Source organism: Medicago sativa, chromosome 2 (genome assembly GCF_051527215.1).
Source record: "Medicago sativa cultivar Bolivia chromosome 2, Bolivia_mono, whole genome shotgun sequence".
NCBI classification, from domain to species: domain Eukaryota; kingdom Viridiplantae; phylum Streptophyta; class Magnoliopsida; order Fabales; family Fabaceae; genus Medicago; species Medicago sativa.
In genome coordinates, this window is record NC_140750.1 from 51,536,266 (window position 1) to 51,548,722 (window position 12,457).

At 33.9% G+C, this 12,457-nt stretch overlaps 3 protein-coding genes across 3 annotated transcripts; all 3 read left to right on the forward strand.

Annotated features, from left to right (window-relative positions):
* Window positions 1-528: 528 nt before the first annotated feature.
* On the forward strand, window positions 529-2,653 carry LOC146948711 (uncharacterized). The gene is made up of 4 exons (XM_085744908.1): window positions 529-614; window positions 1,111-1,159; window positions 1,367-1,861; window positions 2,167-2,653. The coding sequence occupies exons 1-4, from the start codon at window positions 595-597 to the stop codon at window positions 2,425-2,427; spliced, it is 825 nt and encodes a 274-aa protein (XP_085601034.1). The 5' UTR covers window positions 529-594; the 3' UTR covers window positions 2,428-2,653.
* Window positions 2,654-5,015: 2,362 nt separating this feature from the next.
* On the forward strand, window positions 5,016-10,042 carry LOC146948712 (uncharacterized). The gene is made up of 5 exons (XM_085744910.1): window positions 5,016-5,451; window positions 5,536-6,470; window positions 6,558-7,772; window positions 8,168-9,843; window positions 9,936-10,042. Exons 1-4 carry the CDS (start codon window positions 5,252-5,254, stop codon window positions 9,826-9,828), a joined length of 4,011 nt encoding a protein of 1,336 aa, XP_085601036.1. The 5' UTR covers window positions 5,016-5,251; the 3' UTR covers window positions 9,829-9,843; window positions 9,936-10,042.
* Window positions 10,043-10,968: 926 nt separating this feature from the next.
* LOC146948713 (uncharacterized) lies at window positions 10,969-11,721 on the forward strand. The gene has a single exon (XM_085748420.1). It carries the CDS (start codon window positions 10,969-10,971, stop codon window positions 11,719-11,721), a length of 753 nt encoding a protein of 250 aa, XP_085604546.1.
* The last annotated feature ends 736 nt before the right edge of the window (window positions 11,722-12,457 follow it).

The window sequence follows — 12,457 nt, forward strand, 5'->3', positions numbered from 1 at the left end:
TGTACAAAGGTTATAAAGTAATCAAGTTCTTTGTAAATGTAATTTATTTTTTAATAAATAATAGTCATTATTCCATGATACGCTATGACTTTATCCTATCTCAAATTTGAATAGTCATAATTCCATTTATTTTTTTAACGTATATTAATTGATTGTTTTCCCCATCATTTTAATTGTTAATATATAAAGGACTACAAACATGTTAGTATTTTTTAATTGTAAATAGTGGGGAACCTACAATAATTCTTTGCTTCCATAACCAAGTAACTTTATAATACCAAACTTAGGCTTATGATTGTACTTAATCAAAAATGAAATCAACGTGATAATGTACTATAAGATAGTAAACGTAAATGTAAACAAAAATTATATAGGTAATCTTTTCAGTAACAACATTATATCAAGTAACCAATAGCATAATATAATATTGGACCTGATATGTATTTACTAGGTCTTGAGCCCAAACAATAAGCCCAAACTCTAAGTCATAACTTTGTTCAGCAACTATCACTTTCAACACATATCTCACTCCCTCAAACAAACGTGTTTCTCATTTGCTCATCTAGAAGGTGCGATTAGGGACCACAGACAAAGATGGCCGCCGCTTTTCAAGGGTACACAATAGTTTAATCAGATCTCTGTCTTAACTTTCTTATTTTCTTTCCTAAAAATCGTGATTCTGATTTCTTTGTCCCCTTCTACATCGATTTTTTTTTGGTGTTTTCATGTTAGATCTGTTTATTTGTTTTTTTGGTTATCTTTGTTCCCTATATTCAACTATTATATTTGATTTCATGTTTGTTTCTGTAATTATTGCATGCAATTTATTATTTATATATGTAAGCAGGTCAGTCATTGCACGATTTATTAATATAGTAGAAAGTGAATCCGAATAATGCCCTATATGCATGCTCAGATTTTAATTTCTGTCCACTTTTAGAAGAAATTAGGTACAAAAAAAATTGAACCCCATGAAATAATATATTGTAATTTACCAATAATTAAATCATATGAATTGAATTCATAATTTATAAGTTAACTGTAACTGAAGCAATGTATTGCTTAGAGGAACATATATGTGTTTAGCTAACATATTTGAGCTGTGTGTAGAAACCTGCCGCAAAGGGATTTTTTCGTAACCATGGTGAACCCAGACGAGGTATGTCAATCTTGATTGAATGAAACTCTTCCGAAGGTTACTGTAGTTTGTTTTGTTTCACATCATATTTGTTTTATTCGTTGTAAATATACCGCAAACAAGTTTTTTATGGTTATTTGTTTGGGTATATGTGTTTGGTGTTTAGGATTAAAAAAAGCATAAGTAAATTCTGAGTATTATAATTTTAATGTTTTTGTTCATTTTTAGGAGAGGATACAAGTGGATGGTGATTTCTTTATAAGAAATCAAGGCAGACTTCAAATAGACAAGCCTGGATATGCTAGGGATGGTGAATGCAGAGGGTTAGTTATCCAGTTAGGTAGAGATGAGTTTGGTTTTTTCATGAAGAACGGTGCCGCAATTGCTGCTAAGTTTGAATTGAAGGCACCTACTCTCGCGAAATTTGAATATCTCGGACCATTGAACATGTTTTTAGTTACCTTCTTGGCTGATCAGAATAGACAAGTCGAAAACAATGTGGAATTGGTCCCACAGGCTGCTGCCAATGCACATGTCGTACAAGAGGTTGTTGACAACAAAAAGGTGGTTCAAGATGTTATTGATATAAGTTCGGATGAAGAGGTGGATGTGACATCCGATAATGAAGAGCAAAATCAAGATGTCGAAGAACAGGAAGATCCCTATCACTTTGAACACATAGTGGCTGCTGCTATGTCTAAGCGTGTTCTCGGACAACCAATGGTTAGTTATTCAAATAAATTTCTTCCCTTTGTCATTAACATTCATATGGAGTATCAAAATAATTACTCTTTATATTTGTATGGTGTCATATGAAATTAATTAAAATAGGTAATCACGCCACATATGATTTATTTTGAAAAATATACTCTGGAAGGTCTTGAATTGCCTAAATTAAGTACCTATAGACGATAATATAGTTACTACCTTTTTAGTTGTGTGTTGCTTTCTTATACATAGTGTATATGGTGTCGATATCACTAAAAAGTTACTACTTAATCTAAGTTATTTTAATTTCTTTTTGCTAGCATTTTCCCAACTGTGTGTCTAGAGAGGTTTTAAAACTTCCAAGAAAGTGGATGACGTTGGTTGACATGGATACTGATAAGGAATACAAGTGCCGGCTCAACACCGCTGAACGGAACAAAGATGAAAAAGCTTTGGGAAGAGGATGGTCAAAATTTGTTAAGGATCGACGCTTAAAAGAGGGTGACAAGCTAATTTTTGATTTGGATCGACCTCCTAGAGTTTTGTTTGTTCATGTGGTTCGTAGGGGTAACATTGCTTGAGGGGTTAGTATTTGTTTTTTGGAAGGTGTAAGTTGGAATGGGGTAGTATGAACATGGTTCCTTTCTTTGGGTTTATTTCTAGGCTGTTTCATTATGTAAATTATGGTGAAGATGTTAATTTTGATACTTGGTTTGGATGTGAATATCCAACCTTTTTGGTATGTAATTAAACTTGATGTATGACACTCACTGCATGGTCCTATTTACATGCATTAGTAACTTATAACTTGTGCTGTTATGTGTATGGCCTTATGACAAGGTCTGGATATATTCCAACCATATTTTGTACAATGACTTGAACACATTGGTGGTCCCAGCTTTAATTATGTATGATGTTATCATATTATTATGTTATGTGTAGTACTATATTAAAGTCATAGTTGATGTAGTTGACCTCAGGTTATGTATGCCAGAATTTATAGTAAAATTTCATTTCACTTTCTTACACATTGATATATGTATTTTTTATTCTAAGGACATATTGTAAATTGTCCTTCACGTTAAAGCATGCAATTGGTTGCTTTATTGTGGTATACAATATACATAAAAAGAGGACAATTGCTTTATATATACTATTTTGGTGTGTGTCTCAATATGAGAGTTGAATGAAAGTGACATCTCATTAGTTTGTCTTGGAGCATTTTTCGTCACTTAGTTTGTAGCCAAATAAGTGGTCTTTTTTTGTTGCTCATTATTTTCTCTACCCAAAATCAAAGGGAAACATGTTCATGTAAAAACCTATCATTATCACACTATATTTCACCATCAACAAACTCAACAATGGAACCAAATGACCCAAAAAGTGCAAGGATGAAGAGAAAGTTAGCATCATTACAAAGGGGTCCAGCCATTGTTGACAGCAAGAAAGGTATCTAAGCACATGAACTTTATAACCTAAGTTTTAGTTTGTAAGACAAAATACTAATTCATGTTGAAAATTCTTATTGGAATTATTTGCAGGTTGTGTTGTTAATAATACATATCAGATGAGTGAAGGACAGATGTTTTCCAATGCTTCTCTTATAAACCCTCTTTCACCATTGATGAATGGTTAGAAGATAAGTTAGATATAATTTGTTTATATACATGTATATTCATAACATATGACAACCCAACATCAATTAATTTCACATTATGTTGATTTAGAAATAAGTTCACTAAACATATTCTTTGGAATTTTATTCATTGTATTTCTGTATTTTTTTTTTATGTTAGTGGTCAATGAAGGATACTTAGGAACACCAAGTCATTCTGGGGGTAAGTCAAGGCATCCAACATCATATTATTCATCAACCAATATTTCCCAAACACAAACATCCAGAGGGACATCCATGGAACAATCTGACCCCCTAATATCAAGGATGAAGAGAAAACATTCAATGTTACAAAGAGGATGCACCCAAAAACAATTTGATAAAGGTATGCTAACTTTTATACACTATTTTAACATTATATTTATAGTTTTGAAGTTACTTTATTTCCAAGTAAATTACTCTCATGTAAATTTTATATCCTTTTTTTTTATTAGAGAATGAAAATGCGGACTATGCTTTAAGGTATGAGAAAAAGAAAGTTTCAAATGGGGCAGTAAGGGTACCGAATTCACCCTTATTAACTGGTAATAGTTTACCCACTTTCATTAGTTATCACATTTGAAAGTTTTTAGACACACGATGAACAACAATTTTTTTTTAGTTGGATTTAACCGAATATTAATTACTATCATTATACTCCATTGATGACAATTAATTATCTTATTATATAGATAAAGTGAATGAAGCAAATTTTGGAGTAAATATAACAAGTGGAACATCTTTTGTTCCTACTCAAACATCGGGTGAGTATACAAGATATGTTAACTTAAATTTTTTTTTATTTGCTATTGAATCACAAAAATCAATTGGTATAGATCCAACTAATATTTCTATGTTTAACCAGTTGGATCAACCTTAACTCATTCAAGTTTGTCGAAGAGGTCAAGAGCAAAAACATCTCATCCACCACCTGAGCAGAGAACTCCATTATCCAATGTATCCAACATTACATTTTTACATTCTTCAGGTGAAATATTATGGATTAACATGATTATTACTTATTTGTCAAAATATTGAATGAGTAATATCATCAAAATGTCTTATACACTATATCGTTATCGCAGCTAATGCTTTAAATATTATACAAATCACATTGGCAGGATCTCAATCATACAATGTAGGGAAGAAGGGTCAAATGACTCGAAGTCAAAGGATAAGACATTCCAAAGGACTCCCTATTTCGCGTTTGGATTTTGAAAGTGATATTGTCGAAGGTGGCTCATCATTGAACTCAACATCCAATGGTAATTGTGCTATTACACACTATCAAATGTGGTTTATACTCTATAAATTTAGCTACATTATGTAATGCTGTTCATAACAGGTGCAAACAAAGACAACACTAATTTGGATGACTTCACAAATGATTTATACGGTGATGCTGAGATCAAAGGTATGTATATGAATTTTATTTTTGTAACTTTGTTAAATGGTTAAAGACATTTTATAATGGTACATATCTAACAGTACATACGAAACCAATAATAGGGCCTCTTGATTTTGGCTATCCAGACTTCACATGCAAATGGTGCAAAGCAAAACTTTGGATCGAAGAGAGGGCAATAAAATCTAGACCTCCGAACATTGATTCTGAATTTTCGTTATGCTGTCAAAAGGGATATGTTGATATCCCTTATGTAGAGGAACCTCCAAAACTACTGTTATCATTGCTTGATGGAAGTGATCCTCGAAGCAAGCATTACCTAGAGAACATCAGAGCATATAACAGTATGTTTGCCTTTACATCCCTTGGAGGCAAAGTGTTTTCAAAGCTCAACAATGGAAGAGGTCCGCCTCAATTTATATTAAGTGGACAGAATTATCATAGGATTGGAAGTCTATTGCCTGAGCCTGGAAGTACTCCAAAGTTTGCCCAACTATACATCTATGACACTCAAAACGAAATTCAAAATAGAACAAAAGTGTTTGAGTATGTATTATGCTATCTTATCATTTTTATAATATGATTTAGTATTTAATTTTTTTGAGTCTGATAATGTAAATTTGTTTGCAGTTCAAATGATGGTGAGGGTGGTTTTGATCTTTCATTGGTTGAAGATTTGAAAATAATGTTGGATGAGTTTAACCCTTTGTGCAAATCTTTTAGAAAGATCCGTGATTTGGTTGAACAGGGTTCACCTCCAAAGATGGCTTTAAGATTGTTTAGAAAAAGGGAAAAAGACACAAGAATGCACAATCTACCTACTGTTGATGAAGTTGCTGGGTTGATAATAGGTGATTATGATGAGAGTGAAGAAGGAAGAGATATTATAATTGATGATGTAAGCAGGGGATTGAGAAGGATACATGAGACACATCCCTTATACATGCCACTTCAGTATCCTTTAGTGTTCCCTCGGGGTGATTATGGCTATGAGGAGGATATACCTTATAGGGAATTTGAAGATGAAGCAAAAAAGTCAAGAGATTCAAGGGAAAGAGTTGCCATTAGAGAGTATATTGCTTTTCGAATTCAAGAGAGGGATTGCGAGTTTGGAAACATTGTTTTAGCAAGAAGACTAATGCAACAATTTTCTGTTGATTGTTACACGATGATTGAAGCACAGAGGCTATCTTATATTCGGAACAACCAGGGAAATATTCGTTCCGATTTGTTAAGTGGAATACAAGAAGCAGTTGAACTTGGAGACAATGATCCTCGAAAAGCTGGACAACGTGTTATACTTCCAGATTCATTTACAGGTTCACCAAGGTACATGTTCAATAATTGCCAAGATGCAATGGCAATTTGCAAGAGATTCGGCTACCCAGATCTTTTCATCACAATTACTTGCAACTCAAATTGGAATGAAATCAAGAACTTTGTTTCAGCTAGAGGACTTAGTGCATCAGACAGGCCTGATATTATTTGTAGAGTTTTCAAGATGAAGCTTGACCAAATGATGGCAGATTTTAAGAAAGATAAAATTTTTGGCCCTGTGATTGCAGGTATATATACATATTACCGTGTTCATTGTTGTTTCTGTTGTTTTAAATAATATATTGTAAAGTATTTAATAATTTTATTTATGATAGGTATGTATACTGTTGAGTTTCAAAAGAGGGGGCTACCACATGCACACATATTGTTGTGGTTGGAAGGTACAAACAAACTGCACACAAGTAAGGAAATTGATACGGTGATATCAGCAGAGATTCCTCATCCGCAGCTATATCCAAAGTTGCATTTGGCTGTTTCAACATTCATGATGCATGGACCATGCGGAGGTGCAAATTTGGGTTCCCCATGCATGAATGGCAAGAGGTGCACAAAATACTTTCCAAAGAAGTTCACAGATTCCACTTCAATAGATGAGGATGGTTTCCCGGTATATAAAAGAAGAGACAACGGTGTTTGTGTCGACAAAAATGGAACTCCTTTGGACAATAGGTACGTTGTTCCTTACAATCCTTCACTCTTGATGAGATACCAAGGACATGTTAACACAGAGTATTGCAATAAGTCAAATGCAATAAAATATCTTTTCAAATACGTCAACAAAGGTCCCGATAGAGCTAACCTTCATATTAAAAAGAAGCAAGGTGAAGAAGAAGATGGCCCAGTTGATGAGATTAAGGGCTACTATGACTGTCGATATGTCTCACCATGTGAAGCATCTTGGAGAATATTCATGTTTGATATCCATGAAAAATGGCCTGCTGTTATGAGATTAGTTTTACATCTAGAGGGTCAGCAATGTGTTAGGTTCAAGGAAAATCAAAAGCTTCGGAATGTTGTCAAATATCATGAATCAGTCCCAACCATGTTTCTTGCTTGGTTTGTTGCAAATCAAAATTATAGTGAGGGTAGAGATCTGACTTATGCTGAATTTCCATCTAAATTCACTTATAATCCTGAAAAAAGGTTTTGGCATCCAAGGAAAAGTGGTTTTCAGATCGGGAGGTTGTCTTATATTCCTGTAGGCTCAGGAGAACTTTACTATATGCGGATTCTATTGACGTTTCAAAAGGGTTGTAAGGGGTTTGATTGTATTAAAACTGTGGATGGCAAGTGCTATGATAGCTATCAAGATGCATGTTATGCTCTTGGTTTATTGTCTGATGACAAAGAGTTTATTGATGGAATTTTTGAAGCTTCTAGGGAACAGAGTGGTCACATGCTTCGTGTTTTGTTTGTTAGACTTTTAATCATGAGTACAATGCACAAGCCTGATAATGTATGGAAAGCAACTTGGAAGTTATTGGCAGATGGAATTCTCTATGCTAGACGACGAATCCTCAATATTCCAGGTATTGCTACCCTTTTTCAATTGTTTTTAAAATTTTACGTAATACACATTAGATCCCACAATTGGTTCACATTTTACACGTAATTTGTTTAAGTACGTTGAAACACAAACACATAAATTTATTAGTGACATTTATTAGTGAGTAACCAAAACATATATTCTGTTAAAAAGTCAATTATGATATACATTTGATTCTCTTTAACTATATATCCATAATATATTGTTTTTATATTTATTAAAATAGAAGTAGTGATTGTTTGTTAGGAACACATATGTATATGAACATCACTTTTGCGATAATTACCACCTCAAATTATGACATGTTATTTACACAATGGTTGTATATGTCAATATGAAAGGACATGACAATTGTTTGTTTCATATTGTATGATGTAGATCTTCGCATCCCTGATAGTGATTTGCAAAATCTTTGTCTTATTGAGATAGAAAAGTTGCTGATGTGTAATGGCAAATCATTGAAAGACCACAAATCTTTGCCTTACCCAGTGTTTGGAGAGTTATTGGCTCAAAACAATAAATTCATTGCTGATGAATTGAACTATGACAAAGACAAGCAAGGCCAGCTACATGATTCTCTTCTTCAACAACTCACAGATGAGCAACATGATGTTTATTCTACTGTAATGAAATCTGTTGAGGCTCAAGATGGTCAGTTCTATTTTTTGTATGGATATGGCGGAACCGGAAAGACCTTTATGTGGAAGACATTATCTGCAGCCATAAGGGCACAAGGCAAGATTGTAATTAATGTAGCTTCGAGCGGAATTGCTTCTTTATTATTGCCTGGAGGCAAGACTGCGCATTCTACATTTTGCATACCATTGAAAATTAATGAAAAATGTACTTGCAATGTGAAACAACAAGATCAAAGAGCCAGGTTGCTTAGAGAAGCAAGTCTAATTATATGGGATGAGGCGCCTATGATGCACAGATACTGTTTTGAAGCATTTGACCGAACTATGCGAGATATAATGAGAGTTGTAGATGAGAACAACTTGAAAAAACCATTTGGAGGAAAGGTTGTTATTTTGGGGGGAGATTTCAGGCAAATCCTACCCGTTGTTAGAGGAGCCAGCAAACTTGATATAATGAAGTCAGCTGTTAACTCTTCTAAACTTTGGCAGAGCTGCAAGGTCTTAAAGTTGACAAAAAACATGAGGTTGAGTGGAGATGGGACAAGTGATAGTGCAAAAGAGATCAAAGATTTTGCAAAATGGATTTTGAAGATTGGAAATGGTGACATGGTTGCAGATGAAGATGGACAGAGCATCATGGATATTCCTGAGGAACTCTGCATTCCACCTTGCGACAATCCTTTACAAGCTTTGGTTGATTTTGTTTATCCAGGTATTGTTAATAACATTGACAATCAAAGGATCTTTGAAGATAAAGCTATACTTGCTCCCACCCTTGATTCCGTTGAAGAAGTCAATGAGTATGTCCTGTCATTGCTTGAAGGGGAAGCTAAAGAGTATCTAAGTTCCGATACACCTTGCAAATCTGATGAAGACTATGATATTCAAGGAGATTGGTGTACTACAGAATTTTTAAATGACATCAAATGTTCTGGAATACCAAACCACAGGTTGATACTGAAGACTGGAGTTCCGATCATGTTGTTAAGAAACATTGATCAAGCAAGTGGGTTATGTAATGGAACACGACTACAAGTCAATCAGCTTGGGAAAAACATCATAACTGCCACTGTCATTACTGGTAAGAGTATTGGGCAAAAGGTATTAATCCCAAGGATGGATTTGGTTCCCTCAGATTCAGGGTTTCCCTTCAAATTTTCAAGAAGACAATTTCCTATCTCATTGTGCTTTGCTATGACAATAAACAAGAGCCAGGGACAGTCATTGACTAAGGTTGGATTGTATCTACCTCGCCCTGTGTTTACACATGGGCAGTTCTATGTTGCTGTATCAAGGGTAACTACCAAGAAAGGGTTGAAAATGCTTATTTTGGATGAAGATGGCAATCCTTGCACCTCTACTGTCAATGTTGTTTTTCCGGAGGTTTTTGATAATTTGTAGGAATTACCATATCAGGTATGAATTTTTTATAGAGTTAAGTTTCATGTTTCTTAGTTATTATACAACATACAGTAATAAAATGCAAGAACCTATGTTTGTTTTTGTAGTTAATATTTTGGAGCGGTATAACGTTGCTGCACTGTTGTGGATGAAAGCTTTTTGGGAGTTGATTGGTGTTTCCAAGTGTGTATGAGTTTCTTTTCATGTCTATCACAGTAATCACCCATTTTCATTGGACTTTTTATTTGGCTCCATGGATTCCACTTTTGTATTATGAAAAGGGAGTGAATACCATTTGTTTGTGATAATTTTTTTGTTGTTGCTTTCACTATTGTTTAGGTACAAGATACATGTGATTGATTCAACTGATTATGCTATAACATGTATCTTTAGTTTGTAGATCAATGAAAATATGTTGGAATATTTATTTTGGTTATGACAACATTATGTTTAAATTCTGTGAGAAGTCCATTATGATATATTATTTTTGACGATGAAAACACCTTATTCCTACAAATAAGGTGCATTATACGAGCAAGGTTTATGTTTGAGGTTTAGTGAAATATTTTCATACTGCTACTATAGATATATTTCCCCGTGCGTTGCACGGGTCGAATACTAGTAACATTACATGTCCATTCAGAAGAAAAATAACATTTGCAAATGAACAAAATATATTGCTAAAATAAGTGAACAAAATTTACTATTTAGTTTTTTCACAGCCTTCATGTATATACATTGACTTCATAAGAGCCTACAACAAAATAAACAAATTATTTAGCCCCTTTGGCATGGCTTGACTTTCACATGAAACAATCGAAAGTCTTGGCATGCGAGCTGCAACTATAACTAAAGTTCTATTTATACTTTATTTAGTCCCTTTATCCTCTTTTTTTTATTACAATTAAAGTTCTATTTATTATCTTCAAATACATTATTCTTTAATTGGAAATATACTTTTTCATATTATCTTCAAATACTTTTTTTTTTCTTCTTGCTAACCGGTGTCCTCGTGGTACTCGTTAAGGATATCAAAAAGGTAATTTATGACCATAAAATGTAACCTTTTTTGACTTGTTTTATAATAATTACACAATTTCAAAGCATTAAATACTATATAAGGAGTATTCCGTGGAGGATATGGCGAGATTGGGGTGGGAGGAAGGAGGTGAGGCGTGGTGTTGGAGGAGGCGTTTACTGGTGTGGGAGGAGGAGAGTGTGAGGGAGTGTGTGGTTTTGTTGAATAATGTCATTTTGCAGGTTAATAGATTAGACTCTTGGAGGTGGCTGTTAGATCCAATCCATGGCTATTCTGTTCGGGGGACTTATAGGTTTCTCACTTCAGCCGATGAACCTTTGAATGGTGTAGCAGTGTATAATGTTTGGCACAAATTGGTCCCATCTAAAGTGTCTATTTTTGCCTGGCGTTTACTTCAAGACAGAATTCCAACAAGATCGAATCTGGTGCGTAGACAGGTACTTCAGCATGATAGTAATGTGTGTGTTAGTGGGTGTGGTGTTCCCGAAACAGTTGACCACTTGTTCCTTGCTTGTAATCTCTTTGGGAGCGTTTGGTCTTTAATTTGTAATTGGCTCGGGATTTCTTTCGTTTGTCCTGGTTCGATTACTGATCATTTCCTTCATTTTACTCAATTGGCGGGTATGCCACGGTCTTCATATGTATTCTTTAAAGTAATTTGGCTGGCATCTTCCTGGGCAATGTGGAAGGCGAGGAACAACCGTGTCTTTACAAATGTGGTCATTGATCCTTTCAACATAACTGAGAGTGTTAAACGTAATTCTTTTTTATGGCTTTCTACAAATGTTGTTCCTATTGCTTTTAGCTTTCATGATTGGTGGAGGCATCCGTTGTTATGTATGGATGTCATGTAATTTTTTATTTTGTTTTGGTGGAGGCAACCTTTGGTTTGTGGTGCCATGATCTTGTAACAGATATTGTGTGATTCATCACTTTTAGCACACCTTGTGCGGGGTGAATCACTGTACGTTTGAGCAATATATTCCATTTTTATTTGTTCAAAAAAAAAATACTATATAACTTTCTTTTTTAGTATTCTTAACCAGTGTCCCGGAAGCACTAGTTAGCATTTTTTTTTTATGTATTTTGGATTAATTAACGATGAATTTGGAAAAGTGACAATAGTACCATGATTTTGTTGAAGTTTTAAATTGCAGCTTTTATTTATTAAAACAATGGTGGCACATTATAATCCGGTCAAACTTAGCACCAATTTAAACATGTGCATTCATTTTACTTTCACGCGATTTTCTTACCATTTTCGAAGGGTGAAAAGATTGGATGAGCCTTAACCAGAGTCGGCCAGACATAATATGAGGCCTAAAGCAAACACTAAAAATGAAGCCTAACAAAATAAATGTGACATTTTTTCAGTTAAAAAACTGTAAAAAAATAATAACTTTTTTGATACGAACATTATTATATTTTGCAAAAAATCAACTAAGATTTTATTTTGGTAAAAACGTTAAAAATGTATAGATTGTATATGTATTAAAATTTATTATTTTTAGAAAATAAAACATAATAACTGAAAACATTACTATAATATGAACGAGCGAAAAAACAAACAATTTGTATTGTTTAACATTT

Bases quoted from the DNA above. Each gene is read 5' to 3' on its own strand.
- LOC146948711 (XM_085744908.1), top strand. From the start codon at position 595: ATGGCCGCCGCTTTTCAAGG. The intron at 1,160-1,366 runs GTATGTCAATCT...GTTCATTTTTAG, and splicing joins CCATGGTGAACCCAGACGAG to GAGAGGATACAAGTGGATGG. The intron at 1,862-2,166 runs GTTAGTTATTCA...TCTTTTTGCTAG, and splicing joins GTGTTCTCGGACAACCAATG to CATTTTCCCAACTGTGTGTC.
- LOC146948712 (XM_085744910.1), top strand. From the start codon at position 5,252: ATGTTTGCCTTTACATCCCTTGGAGGCAAAGTGTTTTCAAAGCTCAAC. The intron at 6,471-6,557 runs GTATATATACAT...TATTTATGATAG, and splicing joins TTTTGGCCCTGTGATTGCAG to GTATGTATACTGTTGAGTTT. The intron at 7,773-8,167 runs GTATTGCTACCC...TGTATGATGTAG, and splicing joins ACGAATCCTCAATATTCCAG to ATCTTCGCATCCCTGATAGT.
- LOC146948713 (XM_085748420.1), top strand. From the start codon at position 10,969: ATGGCGAGATTGGGGTGGGAGGAAGGAGGTGAGGCGTGGTGTTGGAGG.